Raw genomic sequence first — 21037 nt, forward strand, 5'->3', positions numbered from 1 at the left:
GTTTAGGCCAATCTCAAAAAGACTCAATACTGAAGTTTTTATCATGTTTATGGTTTTGCATTTCTTGACACACTATGCACCACGATGACACATGTTAGAATGCATTCTTTCCTTCCCTCACCCACTCTCTCCTCCCTCTTCCTCTCCTTCCCTCACTCTCTCCCTCTCTCTGTGTCTTTTTCTCCCTCCTTCCTTCTCTGTCTCCCCCATCCCCCATATATATACTACATGTACTCACTCTTATTCCAAGCATTTTCTCTCCTCTCTCAAGATATCAGAGGGTAGTCTTTATCTTCATAAGGAATCTGGATGTGGAAGTCTGATTTCTGATACAAGTACATTCTCTCAAAAAGATACCTGTAGTAGTTAAATCAAGATATGTAATTCCCCCTATAAGTTTATGTTTTGATTATGGATTGTATAAACCTGGTGTCTTCCTCTTTGCACAAAAGTGGAAGGAAAAATACTTTATCCCTGGGTCCCATGGCCAAAAGCAATTTCATTTTATCTATAGGATCATAACATAGTTGGGAACTATTCTTGCAGCTGACAAAGTTTTTTATTGTCTCAAGCTGTAGGTAATTGGTTTTGTACCTCATGACAACTTTAATTACAGAATATTTTTATATGTAATATTTAAGACTAGAATATAGAATATAGAGTGCAAAGTGTTGTAAGGATTGGGTACAAATCCTACTTCCAGAGATTATAAATCTAGGTTTTCTTATAGAGTTCTAGATTCACAGGTGATCCAGAAACTTATATTTTGAGAAACACTGCTCTAAAGTGTCAAAAATGTACCCAGCTTGGGGCTACTTAAGATGAACACAAATCATAACTTAGTAGCCTGAGACTCAGGGAACATCTTAACATTTGAGATGCTCATTTTGGTACATTCATAATGAACCTTGATGTTCAGATTTGAATTACAAGTAGATCAAGCCATAGATTATCTTGGGAATCAAAATAACTACACTACACTATGAATTTTTGTTTATGTAATTGAACTTGAATTAGGTATGTTTCCTCCATGTTCTGTTGGTATTATTTTAAACTTTATTATTCTAGCTAATAAACATGCATATCTCCTAGTCAAGTCAACTATAGCTTATTAATGTCTATAGGTTGACTCTGCCAGAAAAGACAGGTAGCTAAGGTCTGTAAGAATCATATGTATGCACTTCCGAGTGTTTGTTTACCTATTCTTTTTTAGATTAACTTTCAACTTAATTTACTCGTATTCATTGATCCACCCAACATTCACCTAGCATCTGTGGTGGTGCTGGAGATAATGCAGTGAACAAAATATTCAAAAGGCTCCTTGCCCTAATAACTGGGTGAAGAGGGTTCACTAATGCTGGGAGGAAGACTGTAAACATTAAGATCATAAGCGCTATAAAGAAAAGTAAGTCAAGGTGAGGGAATAGGGAGTGACAAAAAAATAGGAAAAGAGAATCTTTTATTAAAATATGATAAAATGGCCCTACCTGGTTTTCTCAGTGGTTAGAATGTTGCCCTGCGGACTGAAGGGTCTCAGGTTTGATTCCAATCAAGGACATGTACCTGGGTTGCAGGTGTGATCCCCAGCCCTGGTCAGGTCCTGGGAGGTAACCAGTCTCTCTCTCTCTCTCTCTCTCTCTCTCTCTCTCTCTCTCTCTCTTTCTCCCCCTCCCTCCACCCCTCCCTTCTTCCCTCTCTCCCACTCTGATGGCCCAGCTGGCATGTCTCAGTGGTTGAACATTGACCTGTGAACCAGGAAATCACTGTTCAATTCCTGGTCAGGGCACATGCCTGGGTTATGGGCTAGATCCCCAGTGTGGGGGTGTGTAGGAAGCAACCAATCAATGATTCCAATGATTCTCTCTCATCATTGATGTTTCTCTCTCTCCCTCTCCCTCTCCCTTCCTCTCTCAAATCAATAAAAATATATAGTATATTTGATCTAGTATATATATCTAGTATATATATTGATACTAGATATCAATTGATTGATCTAATATACACACACACACACACACACACACACACACTCACACACTCACACTAGAAGCCCGGTGCACGAATTTGTGCACATTGAAAGGAAATGAATTAGAAGAAATATTTTAATATCACTATTCGCCCTTTCTCTATAATAGAAGTGTCAACCAAATTCACGATTGACAATGACACATCAAAACACACGCATGCGATTGGCGCCAGCAAGAGCTTTATATGTATCACACATGCACGAGTCAACTTAGCCTTTTACATGTATAGAATAAATTTGCATAATTAGATCTGCTTTCTGATTTAGCTAAACTTTTTCCAGCCCAGTGAAGCACTCCAGCTTCTCTTTTAGGTAATTGTCAGCAACATAGCAGTAAATATCAACATGAAGCAGATTATTATTGTAGATCACACAGGGAGAAAAAGGGTAAAATATTTAACTGCAGCAGTGTTTGACTATATTTTGCGCAGTGAGAAAACCTGAAGTCATTTTCAAGGTCCACCATTTCTTACTTCTTTTCAGTTGGGTCAAGTTTCTAAGCTTTCTAAATCTAATGAAAGAAAATACGATTCCACTGAGTCTCCTATCTACATGCTCCAGGACTTCTGTGAGGATCAAATGAGATGAGGCACAGGAAAACGCTTTACAGACATTTGGTTAAAGTGTGAAATGTTTGCACCTGGCTATAAAGCAAGTCATGTTCCTGGGCTGAAGAAACTGCAAGGAGGCTAGTCGTCACTAGGGAGAGGAAGCTGGGTGTTGCTGCATGACATCATTACCCAGCGCCCACAGCCACCATTTCTGGGCTGGGCTGTGGGCTGCATTTTGCACCATGGGATCTCAACAGTTTCAGCTGCAATTTGGTGGGCTGTCGCTCGGGGTGGTGGCGGGGCCTGTGTCCCACTTGGGGGAAGCTGAGTGTTGCTTTGTGGGCGCCAGGTCCATGGTGTGGTTTCTCTGTGTGCATCACGGCAGCTCCTGTGTTGAGTGTCTGCCCCTTGGTGGTCAGTGTGCATCATAGTGACCGGCTGGATGGTCGGACACTTAGCATATTAGCCTTTTATATATATAGACTAGATGCCCGGTGCACGGATTTGTGCACATTTGAAAAGAAATTAATTAGAAGCAATATTTTAGAGACCGGGGAGGGACCACGGGAGATTGGCCGGCTGGGGAGGGGCCGCAGGAGGGCTCCAGGGCGTGTCCGGCCTTGTCTTGCCCAGTCCTGATCAGCCAAGACCCCAGCAGCAAGCTAATCCCCCAGTTGGAGTGTCTGCTCCCTAGTGGTCAGTGTACATCATAGTGACTGGTCAAACAGTCGAAAGACACTTAGCATATTAGGCTTTTATTATATAGGACTAGAGGCCTGGTACACAAAATTCGTGCACAGGGGGGACGGGGTCCCTCAGCCTGCCCAGCACCCTCTCCCATCTGGGACCCCACAGGGGATGTCCTGTGGGATCAGGCCTAAACCAGCAGTCAGACATCGCTCTCACAATCCAGGACCTCTGGCTCCTAACCACTCTCCTGCCTGCCTGCCTGCCTGCCTGCTTGCCTGATCGTCCTTAACCACTCTGCCTGCCTGCTTGATCATCCCTAACTGCCTCTGCCTGCCTGCCTGATCGCTCATAACTGCCTCTGCCTGCCGGCCTGCCTGATTGTCCCTAACTGCCTCTGCCTGCCTGCCTGATCGCCCCTAACTGCTCTCCCCTGCTGGCCTGATTGCCCCTAACTGCTCTCCCCTGCCGGCCAGATCTCCCCTAACTGCTCTCTCCTGCCTGCCTGATCGCTCCTAACTGCTCTCCCCTGCCGGCCAGATCGCCCCTAACTGCTCTCTCCTGCCTGCCTGATCGCTTCTAACTGCTCTCCCCTGCTGGCCTGATTGCCTCTAACTGCTCTCCCCGGCCTGCCAAATCCCCCTTACGGATTCTGCCTCGGCCACCGCTGCCATGGCTTTGTCCGGAAGGATGTCCAGAAGACGTCTAGTCTATCCAGTCTAATTAGCATATTACCCTTTTATTAGTATAGACTAGGGGCCCGGTGCACGAAATTCGTGCACTGGGTGTGGGGGGCGGGGGAGTGTCCCTCAGCCCAGCCTGCCCCCTCTCACATACTGGGAGCCCTCAGGCGTTGACCCCCATCACCCTCCAATCGCAGGATCGGCCCCTTGCCCAGGCCTGACGCCTCTGACAGAGGCGACAGGCCTGGGCAGGGGACCCTCATTTCCCCCGATCACTGGTTCTGCCCCCAGCCCCCTCCGATTGCTGGCTCTGCCCCTTGCCCAGGCCTGATGCCTCAGCCAGAGGCGTAGACCCCCATCACCCTCTGATCACCTGATCGGCCCCTTGCCCAGGCCTGACGCCTCCACCAGAGGTGTCAGGCTTGGACAGGGGACCCCCATCTCCCCCCAATCACTGGCTCTGGCCCCCGCCCAGGCCTGAGGCCTCTGGCCCAGGAATCATGCCTGGGCAGGGGACCCCCATCTCCCTCTGATCGCTTGCTCCACCCCCCACCCAAGCCTGACGCCTCTGACCCAGGCTTCAGGTCTGGGCAAGGGGACCATCATATCCCCCCAATCCCCGTCTCAGCCCCCCGCCCAGGCCTGATGCCTCGGCCAGAGGAGTTGACCTTCATCACCCTCCAATCACCAATCACCGGATCGGCCCCTTGACCAGGCCTGAGGCCTCCGGCAGAGGTGTCAAGCCTGGGCAGGGGACCCCCAACTCCCCACGGTTGCAGGCTCCGCCCCTGCCCAGGCCTAACGCCTCTGGCTGAGGCGTCCGGCTCGGGCAGCGGGGACCCACAGCTGCAGCGGCCCCGCAATCGTGGGCTCCGCTTTAGGCCCAGGCAAGGGGCCCCTAGCTCCTGGGACTGCCAGCTTCGACCGTGTCCAGCTCCCATCGCTGGCTCCACCCCTACTTCCTGCTATCACTGGCCAGGGCGGAAAAGGTGCCTGATTCTCTGATCATGGCTGGGGGGCAGGGCAAAGGCGGCCCCAGGGCCGCCTTTGCCCTGCCCCCCAGCTCTTAGCTCCCCCCTGGGTTTCTGATCACTGTCAGTGGCAGAGGGCTTCTTCCTGCTTTCCCTTTCGCCTCCCTGCATTGTGCCTACATATGCAAATTAACCGCCATCTTGTTGGCAGTTAACCGCCATCTTGTTGGCAGTTATTTTGCATATATCCCTGATTAGCCAATGAAAAGGGTATCATCGTACGCCAATTACCATTTTTCTCTTTTATTAGTGTAGATATCCTCTGGTAGAGATTAACAACAACATCATCTTTTTAAAAAAGAAGAAATATAGCCATAACCGGTTTGGCTCAGTGGATAGAGCGTCGGCCTGCTGACTGAAAGGTCCCGGGTTCGATTCCGGTCAAGGGCATGTACCTTGGTTGCAAGCACATCCCCAGTAGGAGGTGTGCAGGAGGCAGCTGATCGATGCTTCTCTCTCATTGATGTTTCTAACTCTCTCCCTTCCTCTCTGTAAAAAATCAATAAAATATATATATATATATATATATATATATATATATATATATATATATATATATATTTTAAAAAAAGAAGAAATATAATTATGCAGCTCTGGTTGAAATTCAAGAGTGGAGGATGCAGAGCCTCCCTGTTTCTTCTTCTCTTGCCCTCCACCCTTTCTCCTCCTAGCACCTTGGAAGCATCTTTAGGGAACCAAGAACAGTTTGAAAACTACTCATTAGTTTGCAGATGAGTAAATTAAAGCTAAAAGGCCTTAAATAATTGCCTTCTGGTCACTCAACTAGTTATTAGCTAAACTATTTCCACCATGTTATTCATTCAGAAAATGTTTGAACATCCACTATGTGCCAGATGCTGTGCCAGGAGAGTTCTGGGGATATGTCAGGGAAGAAAGACAAGCTCCTGTTCTAAAGACATTTTGTTTTAGTGTGTAGTGGGAGGTGGTAAGAAAATGGGTAGTTTATAGTATAGGGCAGTGATGGCAAACCTATGACACGCATGTCAGAGGTGACACGCGAACTCATTTTTTTGGTTGATTTTTCTTTGTTAAATGGCATTTAAATATATAAAATAAATATCAAAAATATAAATATTTGTTTTACTATGGTTGCAAATATAAAAAAAATTCTATATATGACACAGCACCAGAGTTAAGTTAGGGTTTTTCAAAATGCTGACACGCCAAGCTCAAAAGGTTTGCCATCACTGGTATAGGGTATAGTGTGGATAGTAAAAGCTTTTATCCATATATAAGCTCAGAGAAAGCTCTGCAAGAGCTAGTTTCTTAAAGAATAAATTGGGCCCTGGCCAGTTTGGCTCAGTGGATAGAGTGCCTGCGAACCAAAGGGTCCCCGGTTTGATTCCAATCAAGGGTACCTAGATTGCAGGCTCCTCCCTGGCCCAGGCCCTGGTTCTAGTTCATGCAGGAGGCAACCAACCGATGTGTTTCTCTCACATAAATATTCTCTCTCTTTCCTGCTCTCTTCCACTCTCTCTAAAAATCAATGGGAAAATATCCTCGGGTGAGGATTAACAAACAACAACAAAAATTTTTTAATAAATTGGAGCACTGGCTGGTGTTATTCTGTGGTTAGACCATCGACCCGCGCACCAAAGGTCGAGGGTACCAAAGGTTGAGCGTACCAAAGGTTGAGTGTTTGGTTCTCGTCAAGGGTTCATACCTGGGTTGCAGGTTCTCATCTAATAAGTTGGAGTAAAAATCATTGTTAAGAGGAGCTGCAGTCATATACTTAAATGAGGAATACCAGTATGAGAATGCTTTCAGCTACAAATAACAAAGACAATCCCAGTACATATTAATAAGATCCAGGGTAGGTTGTCTCCAGGGTTGGTTAATTCAGTGTCCTGTTATATTATCAAGAAAAAGGTTTTTTCTCATCTTTCCCCACTTCCACTCTTGAGGTCACAAAATGCTGGCATTCCTGGGGTAAGATCCAGACAGACGGGACAGCAGACACTTGTCTTTTTAAGAGCCAAAGGAAACCTTTTGATCTTTCCCTGGGTTTTCCCTCTTGCCCCATTGACCAGAACTGGTTCCCATGCCCACTCTCAAACCAGTTGCCAGCTGGAGAATGGGATTACTATGACTTACTCAACTAATTAACCCTGATGTTTCCTCTTGTTTATTCATTGCAAGATATTTTTTAAGGGGGCCTTTTTATTATAGAAATTATTTCCATACAGTTGTTGCATGTTACACAGATTAATTGCATTTTTTAGGGCATATTAAGAGAAGAAATCCCAGAGTCATGGTGAGCCCAAAGTGTTGGGATCAATATATTCCAATTTTTCCAATTTGCTTTTAAGATTGTCTGCTTGTCATAACACCTATCATTTCAATTTCCTCATAACCTTCCAGTTGCCATTAGAGTCAGAAAGCTTGTTGATCCTTGAAACAGAAAACCTGAAACCCATTGTTTATTTGCTGCAAAAGGAATGTGCATTTCTCTAGAATTTTTCTTTTCTATGCACACACACACCCATATATATATATATATATATATATATATATATATATATATATATATATATATAGTAATGTATGTATACAAATACTATTTTATCATAGTGACCCCAAAATGAATGTGGTTTTCCAGAGAGTGGTTCTGTGAGGCCCTCATAGCGAACAATTTGTGGTAATATCCCTTTTACTTATTATGAATTCAGAGTCCATGAAAGTCCTCTCTGCTGGAATCACTTCTTATTTGAATCTAGACTCTAAAGCTAACTTACTACAAATGTTTTCCCAGGTATTAAGTCTTATTAGAATGAGAGAGGGATAATTATGTCTTATAAAGTAAAAAGTATCTAAATTAATTATTTTTAGATATTTCTATTGGTTAATTTTTCTTATTATGAATCTGGAACTTCTTTGACATTGCAGGGGATTCAGAGCAAACATTTTCCTCAGACTTCCTGAAATTCTAGTGACTTTTCCCTCTTGTGGTTTTTGAGCCTGGGAGATGTAAGCAGGAGTTTTTCTATTATTCTCACTCCTCTCTTATCAGTGGGGTCAGTGGGGTAGGTAATCATCATCTGCTTAGTTACCAGTTGGTCTTCAGAGTTATCTTAGACATTTTTATGCTTTCAGTTAATGTGCTTTTATTTTCAGTCCTTTACTAGTTCAGTGTTTCTGAAAGTTTAACATGCATAAGAAATACCTTATTAAGCTGAAACCGGTTTGGCTCAGTGGATAGAGCGTCGGCCTGCGGACTGAAAGGTCCTAGGTTCGATTCCGGTCAAGGGCATGTACCTGGGTTGCGGGCACATCCCCAGTAGGAGATGTGCAGGAGGCAGCTGATCGATGTTTCTCTCTCATCGATGTTTCTAACTCTCTATCTCTCTCCCTTCCTCTCTGTAAAAAATCAATAAAATATTTTTTAAAAAAAGAAATTCCTTATTAAAATGCAGATTATGAGATTCTGTGTTTCTAACTAGCACCCAAGTGATGTGCCACACTCTGAGAAGCAGAGTTATAATTGTTATTCTGTATAACTCTGTGAAGTTGGATAAGTACACTGAAACTTGAAGTTTATTACCTACATCAAAGATGGGGAACTCTTTTAGAAGAGAGATTACTTTCCAGACACTAATCTATACTAATAATAAGACAAATATGTAAATTGATTGTCCCTCTGTGATGCCCACAGCCAATCAGGAGTAGGTATGCAAATTAACCCAGCAAAGCTGGTGGGCCGGAGGGCAGTGCACATGCGCTCAGGTACCAAGCAGCCGGGGCGGGGTGGGACGCCCGCCCACCCGCCACATAGGCAGGGTGATGTGGCGGGCATCCCAGGGACCCCGTCCACTCCAAGCCTGTGGCCAGTGCACGCGCTAGTGCCAAGCGGCCGGGGTCCCGGGGATGCTACTGAAATGTCCATTCCTGTCAGCCTAGCCTGGGGGTGGCTGGAGTTCCCAGTCCTTTTGGTTTCTGCAGCCCCTGGACCGGAAGCAGAAACCAAGAGCCCAGAGAGCACCAGGAATTCTGGGAATCGTAGTTCTGGTGGCAGCCCCTGGACCAGAAGCAGAAGCCCAGAGCGCGGGGAGCACCAGGAATGCTGGGAATCGTTGTTCTGGTGGCAGACGTGTTGCAGGATCTCCTAGACCAGCCATGTTTGGCTGTTCTATCCGGCCTGCGGAGCCGAAAGAGCGGAGGGTTCTCTTGCTCTCCCCTCCGCTCCTTCATCAGCAGCAGTGTTAACATGTATTAGTTCACACAAACACTCCATCCATGCTTTTGTTCCGGCCCTCCAGTCCAGTTTAAGAACCCATTGTGGCCCTTGAGTCAAAAAGCTTGCCCACCCCTGTCCTAGACACTGCAGTGGTTCTCAACCTTGGCTGCACATTAGAATCACCTGGGAATCTTTTTAAAATCCTGATTTCTGGGCCTCATCCTCCGGAAATTCTGTTTCTTTGTAAAGATTCCCAGGTGATTCTAATGTGCAGCCAAAGTTGAAAACCACTGCACTAGAGCAAAGTGAGCCTGGAGCAAGTTACTGTTGTGGTTGGAGGATGAGGGAAAGCAAAGGTGAGAGACATAAGTCAGAGTGTTGAGGAAAAATTAAAAGGAAGAATCCTGCAACTTCTAGGAAATCTCCACCAATGGAGCAAAGGAAAAAAAGAACTCTATTATTCTGTGAGCACCAAACCAAACTGGGTTGGGGTCTCAGACAATTCGCTCATATGATTGCAAAGACAGACAGAAACTCCTGGATTGAAGAGGGCTCCTCTGAGGGCTCCTAGATTGGAGAGGGCGCAGGTCGGGCTGAGGGACCCACCCACTCCCCCCCACCCCCCATGCACGAATTTTGTGCACTGGGCCCCTAGTCAGTTATACTAGAAACTAGTAGCCCGGTGCATGAAATTCGTGCACATTAAAAGGGAATTAATTGCCCTAACTGGTTTGGCTCAGTGGATAGAGCATCGGCCTTCAGACTCAAGTGTCCCGGGTTCGATTCCAGTCAAGGGCATGTACCTTGGTTGTGGGCACATCCCCAGTGGGGAGTGTGCAGGAGGCAGCTGATCGATGTTTCTCTCTCATTGATGTTTCTAACTCTCTATTCCTCTCCCTTCCTCTCTATAAAAAAATCAATAAAATATATTTTTTTTAAAAAAGGAATTAATTAGCGGAGATATTTTAATATTGCTATTTGCCCTTTCTCTATAATAGAAGTGTGAGAGATGAAAGGAAATTAGTAAAATGTGTATGAAAATAATATATAAATTAATAAATAAACAGTAACAAAAGGATATAACAACAACAGAGGCATGATATAAAAATGATAAAAACATCATATGAAAACAACAAAAACGTGCTTTAAAAACAACAGTGATGCAAACAATGACTGATAAAGTGATTAAACTTATTCTAATATCTCCCTGTACACCACATTAAGAGTGAAAACACTTTCAGAGTGCTTGACTAATTTCCCTTGTGATGAAGTATTTAGAACTTTAACTGTAACGTCACATGCTCTTCAAACTCAAGAGAAAGCAACATATAACTGACCATGTGCAAAAACGGGTTCAGGTAGGAATATGCCTACTCTGTCTAGAGTTTGTCCTTGTGATTTATTAATAGTCATCACAAATGCTGGCATCACGGGAAACTGTCGTCGAATCAATTTAAATGGGAGGCCAGTGTCTGATGGGGACAAATTAATTCTTGGGATCAGAATAACCTCTCTCTCTGCATATCCTGTTAATACTTCAGCTTCGATAATGTTAGGTTGTAATCTTTTGATAATCTGGTACAAAGACCCCATTTACTATTAAGATTTCTCAATAGCATGATGATTGCACCCACTTTCAATTTTAATTTATGACACAGCATTCCCAAAGGAGTAATACTATTAAGAAATTCAATGGGAAAATTTTCCTTTTCAGCATCATCTGTGGAATCAATGGAATCATCACTCAAATATGTGTGAAAATCTCCATCGAGTATATCCAAAATGTCTTCATTTAATTTTTGAACATGCTCATTTTTTGGACAAAGAATTGCACGTTTAGATATATTTTTAATATTATCTATAGATACAGTATTTCCAAAGTTAGCTTCAGTAATAGATCCATTACAAATCATTTCACAGGGGATTTCAATAATATCCATTCCTAAATGAAAACTGCTATCAAGTTTAACATCTCCAAGTTTTACTAACCAGCCACTATAAGCAGAATCCTCTGATCTCATATTTGTTGTAAGAGACAACTTTCTGAAACATCCCCAAACATTGCGGTACTTTAAACTCGTTTGTACTATGGCCGATCACATAGCATGTGGTACAATACTGAGATCTGTCGAAAATCCCCTCCAAGAAGGAGAACTTTCCCACCAAATACAACATTCAAATTTCTCTTAGTAATCTGTCTATGGCGTTTATAGCATGACTGGATGCCATGGTGCATTCATCAATAATGAGAAGTTGGGCCTTTTTAATAGTTTTAGCAACTTCACTCTTTATATTGAGTCTAGAAATTGAAGTTTCATTGAATGGAATCGGTAATTTATATTGGGAATGAAAGGTGCTTCTACCGAGAAGTTAATTTGCAACAATTCCTGTAGACGCTGTGGGTAAAACAGTACCACCACGACCTCTAATATAATGTATTAAAACTTTATACAGATATGCAGGTGAATAGGATTCCTAGCTGGCAGGCCCATGACAGCAAGCTGGCCACCTGTGGATTCCTTGAGGAATGGGGCTCCCTCCTCCCTCCTGTCAGGGTCCGGGGTGCAGGTGAATGGGGTTCCTGGATGGCAGGCCACTGACAGCAAGCTATCCAACAGCAGATTCTGTGAGGAATGGGGCTGCCTCCTCCCTACTGTCAGGGTCTGGTTTGAAGGCCGGACTCAGTACTTCCACGCTCCGCTCTGAGGGCGGGTTCCTGCCTGAATCCTCACCCTCCGGGAAACAGCTGGGGGAGGGCGCAGCCGTTTCCAAGACGACCCCTCCAGGACTGACTTCCTTCCGCTTGGTCGCGCTTCTGGATGTGATGTTACACCCCGGGTTTTTATATAAGTAGATTACCTTTTTGGTATTTCTTCTTCTTTCTCCCCCCCTCCCCCCCAATTAATAAACCCATTCTAATAACTTTTATTCAACAAAGAATTTTTAAGAGTTGGGAATTTTTTATTTTCTAGAGCTAATTTATTTACTGTGAATGAATATTATTTATGGTACATGTTTTAGTTTGTATGTAGTTTGTGCTATTACTTTTAGTGCAGGTTTTCAGTATTATTTATTGCCATTTGTAAGATAACTGGATTGACTAAATAATGTTTGTCATCTTGAAAAAAATAACCTTACCTTCCATAAGCCTTAATCTCTTTTTTTATGTTTTTATTGATTTTAAAGAGAGAAAGGAAAGGAGAGGGAAGAAAGATAGAAACATCAATGAGAGAGAATCATCTATCCGCTGCCTCTTGCATGCCCCCTACTAGGGATCAAGCCTGCAACCTGGTCAGGGAATTGAAACCAGCAACCTCTTGGTGCATGGGTCGACACTCAACCTGAGCCACACCGGCTGGGCTGAACAGTTTTCATAGAAATGGGAGTAAACCACATTTCTAATAAAGGGGGAGACTAGAAATGACCTCACTGTTTATCCATGTCCCCTGGATTTATGGTGCATCCATACCATGAATAACTTGAGGGGAACTAGCTTAGTAAAGGTCAGGTCCTTAGTAACATTTACTGAATGATGTCAAGTCACCGAATAAACCAGTTCTGGATCCTCCTTTGTGTAAGTTGCATCATTTTCTGCTATTAACATATGGTCTTGCCAGCTGTTATATTCAGTCAGAAACATATCACTGCTGATTTTTTTTAAAAAGTCAAGACCTAGATTCACACACAAAACTATGTAAGGTGTGTATAAGGACCTAATATTGGCATATGTAACAACTTCAAAGATTTTAAACATACTTTGATGTTGTAAAGTAGAATACACAGATTTGAGAGAGTTCTATTACTCAATAAAGATAGAAATGATAATGTAACTCAGCTTTAGTGCTAGATTGAGCCATCTTTAAAAGATTTTTAGAAAATATAATTAGAATTTGAGTAGCTGAGGGTGGTTGAATGGCTAGGTGGACATGAAGTATAGAAAAGAATAAATTAAAGTTCTTATTAAAGTATATTAGAGAAAACTACTTCAGGGATTATTTTAAGTTGCAAGAATTTAGTTTAATTCAAAATAGTACCATTGGGATTATTTTATTTCCCATTATAAAGATAAGTATTGTTTTGTGAAACCTGTATCTATTTGGATATGTGTATAAAAATAATGTCTGTGCACCATATGTTTGAATCAAGTATGAAATCGATTTCTTCCTGTGGGTGATAGTCAAAAAATGTTGAAAGCTATTGTATTAGAACACAGTAAAATGAAGGATGTAACTCTAGTATGGAGAGCTTTGAGTTAAGATGGTAGACTGAGCCAATATGAGAAATTCCCTCTTGTTTCTAATGTGTAGAAACACCAGAGAAAATAACCAGAAAAGGTTATTTTGATGATGGTGTGGTATTTTTAGAACACATGGTGGGACTTGAAAGCAAGAAAAAGGATTCTCTAGATGCCCAAAACCAAGAGGACCCATTGACAGTAGAGAATGAAGCAACAGTTTATGGCCCTCAGGGAAAATTAAGTTTATATGTCCATATACTTTTAGTAGGACTAAGTCCGGCACAGGCCTTATGCTACAGGTGCTGCTGGAACAAGGCTCTCTCATAAAGCCTAGAAAAAGCTATCCTTTCCATAATCAGACAAATGAAAAATGTCCCCACTCCCACCCCTTCTGAACAAGGGAGGAAACTGTTAATCTCAGGAAATTAGAGACTGGACTGCACTATACGAGGTAGGGGCCTTTGATTTGCATTACCAATAAACCAAGTGCTGAAACACTAAGCCTTAAAAGGACCCAGAGCCCAAGACACTATAGGTCTTTCCCTAGAAGCAACAACCATAAAACTATAGCGTAGATATACGTGTATCTCAACAACTTGGGGACCACACATTCCCTTGGAACATAACTACATAACTGCTGCTGCCAAATGACCTCACACCCCAAAACAACACAGCACATACACAGGAGCCAATTGTTGTCAGAGGTTAGCAGATGACAAATGGTACGGGCAAAGTTATACCTGAGAAATCAGAAGTAACTAGAGCAGTCTGAAAGGAACTTTTAAATTAATCTGCTGAAAAGATTGAAAGGGACTAAGAATTCATTAAACAAAGAGTAAAATGTTATCTAAAAAAAGAGTGGGTAGATTTGAAAGAGTAACAAATAGAATTTTTAGAAATAAAAATTAGTACCTGGGAAGTCAAATACAATATAAACTAACCCTAGGAAAATCAAATGATAGAATCTGGATTTCAAGACTGGCTAAGATCATAAAACTGAAGGTAAATTTGAGACACAGTCTTTGAGAAATCTAATTCTAACTTAATAATAAAGATCTCATTCTGCCAAAGAATCAAACATATCCCAACTAGTGTATCTCAAAGCATCACCCTTTTAGTCTTAAAACTGATTGTCCCTGCTTGTCCTTTTGCTTCATTACCAGGGAGAGAAATACAACTAGTGGCTGTTCCTCTTCCCATTTGTCACGCATAAGACTTTGGGGAAAGCAGTGTGGCTCTGACTCCATAAGAGGATGGATCCTATTGCACTACTCTCTGTTCATATAAATTTGTAAAATGAATACATTTTATGAAAGTCTTTACAATTTAACTCTTTGGGAGTGTGTTGTCTTGAATGTTTCTTCTCCACTCATAGTTAGATGGTCTATGACAATATTATCATTATTTTGATCACTAACAATTGCATAGGTTTCAGACATCTGTTAACGTTTGTATATGGAGATTATTATTCAGTCACTTTGGTAGAATATACTTGAAATTGTTTTTCTAGTAGTGATACTGAGCTCAACTTTGATTTTTCAATATCCCTCATGTGCCAGTAGCCCACATTCTTTAGATGACTAGCTATAGTTTGGGGCATGGTTTGTAGCAATAGAATAGACATTTTTCTGCAAAAGGTAAATGGTCCCAATGGGGTTCAGACTTGTGATCTTGGCCTCATTAACACACTTTTGTAACCATCAGGTCTAATAGTTATGTTATGTATTTCAATCAGTAATCTTGAAATTGAGTTATATTTCTTAAATTACCCATTGTTTATTTCAAATATTTAATTAAAAATCACTCTGGGATATTTCTCACTTTTGTTTGATAGTAAAAGTAACAAAAGTAAAGCAGACAACCAAAGAACCTACCTCACTTTTCATCTTCCCTGTGTTTTCTGTGACAGTGAAAGTCACAAAAGTGAAGCTTGCAGGCAAAGAACCTAACTCACTTTACGGAGAGTGCTACGGTACCTTTTTCTTTTAGTGAGGCTATAGCAGGTCTGATGTCAGTCACTTTAGAGACCTTTAGACCTCAGTGCTCATTTATTGCTAAAATGTACCAGCTCTGCTTCTGCATTATGAAGATCATCTGTCAACACTTTGAGATATTCTCCTTTGTTATTAAGCTTGTGATGCTCTACACTGTCAGGTTTTTTGCCAATTATAGTTAAGGTACAATGGTGTATTCACCAGATCAAAGTCTCCCATTGGCAGTAGAAAAATGATTTGTAAGTCTTTATTCATCTGAATTGTACAATAGAGCACCTGAGGAATGCAAATAATCCTTCTAAAGACTCTGCAGGAAAGGCTGTTAGAATGACAGGGTAGAACTATTGTTATTCTGACTTGATGTTTTAGCCAAAGTAATTATTTCTTATTATTTCATAACAGTTCTAGCTTTATTAGTTATGTTGACCATATTTATGAAACAAAATGTATATGATATTTTATCCTTTTACATGGGTTTGCTTTATTAAACTTTCATTGAATCTGTATTTGGTATGTGATCTTTTTTAATTACATACTTGATCGTATCTGATGTATCATAAATGTATGTTACATTTTAATGTACAGTTTTGTTTAAATCTATGATGTAACTTAGAATAGGCAAAATATCAAATTAAATTTTCCTTTTTTTTCCTTAACCTGCCCTTCATAATTTTGGCTAAGAAAATATCTAGCTTGGATTTCCTATTTTAAAGGACACTAAAACAAATCTTTATTCATCTATTTATTGGGCTGGTCTGTGAAAGGATGTGACCAAAAGGAGAAAAAAAAAATTATGAAGAGCAAGAACCACTGATGACATATTAAATAAACTATAGTTAGCCTTGTAAAACAAGCATATACCAAGCCTTTATCCCATTGTAAATCCTATTTAGTAAGCTACATATATTTTTAATTTTCTAATAACTCTGATTCTCTGCCATTTTCTTTGATCGGTGAGTGTTAATGACTGTGATTTAATTCTTGTGTGTCTTTTCCCCTAAAGTGACCTTAACATTGATTAATTAAAGAATTCCTGCCAGTTTTGTGGTTTTTTTTCTTTTGCAATAGTGGCTATTAAAACCTTGGTCTAAATATGGGAGACTAGTGGAACTCTTCATGGTATACATTAGTATAAATTTCTATGAAATTTATATTCAGTTCTATACTAAATCTATTTCAGAATTATAGGTATACATACTATGATTATCTGAGAATGAAAATTAATGATATTATTTCTGTTAATACTTGTTTACTATATGCCAGGCATTACTTTTCTAGGTTCTTTACAGTATAATATGTACTATTATCTCCATTTTTAGAGATGAGGAAACTGAGGCTTAGAAAGGTTCAGTAACTTGCCCAAGGAAAAAAACTAGTAAAGTGGTAGGATCGGGATCTGGTTAATATATTCATTTATACTTATTTCACTTATGTTCTAACTGCTACTTTGTCAGAATACTCCATGCTTTGGGGGGAGAGGGGTTCAAGTCATCTTTTTAAATAACACTTGGTATCAATTTCCTAACTGATTTGGCTTTTCAACCCATTTTGAATTCAAAGGAATTTATTTCCTCTGCAGTTCTGTACTCATGATCCTACAAAAGTGAGATTTGTAAGAGCAGTGTGTACATAATCAGCTAGGCTTGTTAATGTGTATTTCTGGACATGTTTGTTTTAATTAGCAAAAATATCCCTCAAAAACAATACTAATGTAAATTCTTGGTCATCTAAGAAGGAACTAAAGCAAGAATTATAGATATTTGGGTAGAAGTAATTATTTGCCAAAGACTCCTCAAAATTAGCTGGCACTTTTAGGTTTGATTTCTATACAAACAAACTTTGTTTTTTGAAAATTTGCTTTGTAAAGTAAGGAAAATAAATCAAAATTGAGGTTTTCAAGGGCACAGATGTTAACACTGAACAAAATTAGTGTAACTTTTAAAAGTTTTAAAATATTTGTGTAATAGTTTCTATAGATGATGTGCTAAAGTAAAACTAAATTGCAGTAAAATATTATGGTGTATACCTGAAGCAATTGCTGCCTGTTAATGCCTTGACCTTGGAAAGCTATACACAAAAAGATGGCATCATAAAACCGTGCAATTCTTATGAATATGTATGTGCTACTTGATAATAATGAATGTGGTACAGTCATGCATGCACTACAAGATAATGTTGTGCCCTTTTTTGTCTACAGGTTGATAAAAATCAAAGAGTGGGTGGACAAGTCTGACCCAGGTGCCTTGGTCATTCCTTTTAGTGGGGCCTTGGAACTCAAGTTGCAAGAATTGAGTGCTGAGGAGAGACAGCAGTATCTGGAAGCGAACACGACACAAAGGTTAATTTAGCATTCATTTTCCCTACACTTTATTATCAACTATTTCCTTGCAGTAATTTAATTGCTTGCGCTGATAGAATAATAAATGACAGAGTAATTACCATTATAAAGAGGGAATCTTCTCCTTTCTTTACCATGAGACAGAGTGAAAAGATTTATTTTAAATTAAGTTTTTAACTGTCATCTGTCATCTCTGTACAGTGTTTTAATTATAACATAGGTATTAGTTATGTATATTTTTGAGAAGGAATGATCGCCAAAACTCTTTCGTCATGTTCAGTGGGGGAGGGGAAAAGGTGAATCAGTTGCCTGAATTTTTTCTGAGTAACCGTTAATATATTGTTTAAACATTGGATTTCAATCAAATAATTTTGCTTTCATGACCCACATCCTGGAAATAATTAATATTGGAGGAAATCATCGTAGAATGGGTAAATCGGGTTTTTCTTTTTTTGTAGTAAACAATTCAAAATGACATATTCAGACTAATACAATTAGAATCAGTTTTAAAAGGGTTTTTTAGAAATAGTTATATGCTTTCTGACCTCTTCAAGAGCATTAGAAAGATGAATGGTCATTTACTAGTATCTTTAACATTTTCTACTTGAAATGAATAATTTTAGCTCTGTACCAATCTATGGCACAATTAACTTATATGTTGAGTGAATTTGTTTCATTTTATTTCAGCGCTTTGCCAAAGATCATTAAGGCTGGGTTTGCAGCACTCCAACTAGAATACTTTTTCACTGCAGGCCCAGATGAAGTGCGTGCATGGACCATCAGGGTAAGATTCATACTTATTCATCAGCTATATCCAGTTCCACACTATTGAATTCAGATTGATATCACTGACTTTGAAGTTTGTCATGGTGGCGGTTAGCTAGTCATTACAGATGAGGTTTTTGTCCAGGATAACTTTAATTATTTGTGAGCTGCTGAACAGTGAAAGTGGAGCGGCATTGATTGAGGCAGGTAACAATTGATTCTGCCTATTACATAGTCTGAATTTCTTCATCCTGTAGAATCTGTCTACCCTCCTCCTGCGGTCAGAGATAAGACGCACCAGTATTGTGCTTGCTTAATCTGTGTGACTGGGTTTGTCTGCAGTGGAATTGATGTTGCTTTTCATTTTGTATTCGCTAAGTTTGTTTGGGTTGCGGGTGGTTCTTTCCTCCTTTGCTTTGCTCGGATTACATTTTCAGCAATAAAAGCCATATGACATCATTATGCTCTTCATAGATATACAGTTGGGCTCAAAGAGCTAAACTCAATGCGCAATAATTCATGCCTTTTGTAATTTGAATTCATAGAGGTAGTGTTTATTTTTTCAATGTTATATATTCAATCTTTCTTCTTTAAAAATGGATATGTATTTTAAATACTGATGTGTACTGATTAGAACCAAAAAGAATGACTAATTTATTCCCAGAGGACAATAGAAACTGAACTGTAATGGCTTGCTTTTAAATGTAAATGTATTATAATATGGTAGTTACTATTGAAAAATATTTTGAAATATATATAGTCCCACATAGTGTTATAGAATGTAAAAATTATGTCAGAACTTTTAGAAATACTGTTTATTCTTTCTTTTATTGTGCTTTTTAAATATATGCTACATGAGTAATTTTAGTGCTGCTTTGATTTCTGTTTGCACTGACTACCGCAATTTATTGTTACATTTATTTTGATTTAATGTGGATAGGAACATGGAGGCAGTTCAACATGATGTTAAATGTGTTGTGTGAATGTGAGATTCACTTTTCTTTTATTTCCTCTCCTCTTTGTAAAAAAGAAAAATGTTTGACTGATTTCTAACCAAGGTCCTTTTATATAGACTTATAAAATAATGTCAAAGCAAATCCGAGTTGGTAAATAAATTGCCAGGGTTTATTTTTACTATATATTTTAAAGCCTTAAAACTTCTGGACTGAAGTATGTGTAACAGGAAAGATAATGTGTTCTGGACTTGAAAATGTTGAAAGCTGGTTTATCTTAAGACTGATTGTAAGTATCCATGATTTAATGTGGTAAGATATTTAGTCAGGTAAGCATCAGTGAGTAGCCATATTAACCCAATACATCTTTTATTGTAAAAACTGTGCTTTATAGTGTCAGACTTCTTATCACTTTAACATGCTTTATTAAGCAGTCTTTAGGTCACCATTATTTCTCAGATTTCTTTCCATGGTTGTGTGTGTCTGGAATGTATGTCCTTGTAATTTAACATATGCGGTAATTACAAGACATTTCTCTTCCTACATCGACTTGAATTTTTCTACATGATGGCAGGGTGTGCAATGTAAAATGCTCAAAATTTTTATTATATGAATTTCAAAATTATTTGCTAAACATATATTTTATATATATGATTTGTTGGAAAATATCTTTTAAATTTTTATATATTGATTTTTTATATTCTTTAGATGTACCGAAAATTTCAAGGCTTTTTCTTTTTAAAACCTTTGCTAATATATCTTAAAAGTTACTTTAAAATCCTTATTTTTTCCATTGTGAAGAATAGAAAATCGAAATGAAACACAGGCCAAAACCAAACCACTGCATCTAAATCAATAAAACTATGGATGACTGACTGTTAGGAAAAAACAAAGCTATGCTTCTTTAATATCTACTGATCTGTCTGTGATAAATCTGCTACACAGACAGTGTCCAGTGTTGGAAAGGTACTAATTGTGTACCTGACATCTTCACTGGTATTAAACTAAGTTTAAGTTGGCCACAACTACAGATCAGAAAAAAGAAACTCGACGCTTACAATCATCATCTTAAATGCAATTAGTTTTCTCTGGTCTTTTCAAAGAAAGGGACGAAGGCTCCTCAAGCTGCAGGAAAGATTCACACAGACTTTGAAAAAGGATTCATTATGGCTGAAGTAATGAAATATGATGATTTTAAAGAGGAAGGTTCTGAAAATGCAGTCAAGGTAAGGAATTATAGTTTCATATTTTGTAATTTTTACTAATAGGAAGATACTCATGATTAAAATGAATAATGAGTGTATCAGGGTTTAGTGTTACTAACCACTGGTTGAACAGCTGTAGATGTTTACATGCTTTTAGATAATTTTAAAAATGTGTGAATTGTGTTTTTCTAAAACTGAAAAAAATAAACTAGTTTTAAGTAATTATAAATAATTTCAAAAAAGAATTTGTTCACTGATGGCCAGTGAAGAATTATATTTATTACATTTGAATATCTAAAGTAGAAGTAGTATTATATACTTGTGATTAATTCAAAGGGACAGAAAATCTGTTCTTACTGAAACTTCATGGTT

The 21037-nt window shown here is 39.6% G+C and overlaps 1 protein-coding gene across 3 annotated transcripts in view; it reads left to right on the plus strand.

The window, feature by feature from the left end:
* The window catches only part of OLA1 (Obg like ATPase 1), a 170122-nt gene that overhangs the window by 145430 nt on the left and 3655 nt on the right, over nucleotides 1-21037 (plus strand). For all 3 annotated transcript variants that reach the window (XM_059704041.1, XM_059704042.1, XM_059704043.1), the window contains exons 8-10: nucleotides 17602-17742; nucleotides 18430-18526; nucleotides 20564-20686. In XM_059704041.1, coding sequence (XP_059560024.1) covers nucleotides 17602-17742; nucleotides 18430-18526; nucleotides 20564-20686 — 361 coding nt within the window. The remainder of the gene's footprint in view (nucleotides 1-17601; nucleotides 17743-18429; nucleotides 18527-20563; nucleotides 20687-21037) is intronic.

Source organism: Myotis daubentonii, chromosome 7 (genome assembly GCF_963259705.1).
Source record: "Myotis daubentonii chromosome 7, mMyoDau2.1, whole genome shotgun sequence".
Taxonomy (NCBI): Eukaryota; Metazoa; Chordata; class Mammalia; order Chiroptera; family Vespertilionidae; genus Myotis; species Myotis daubentonii.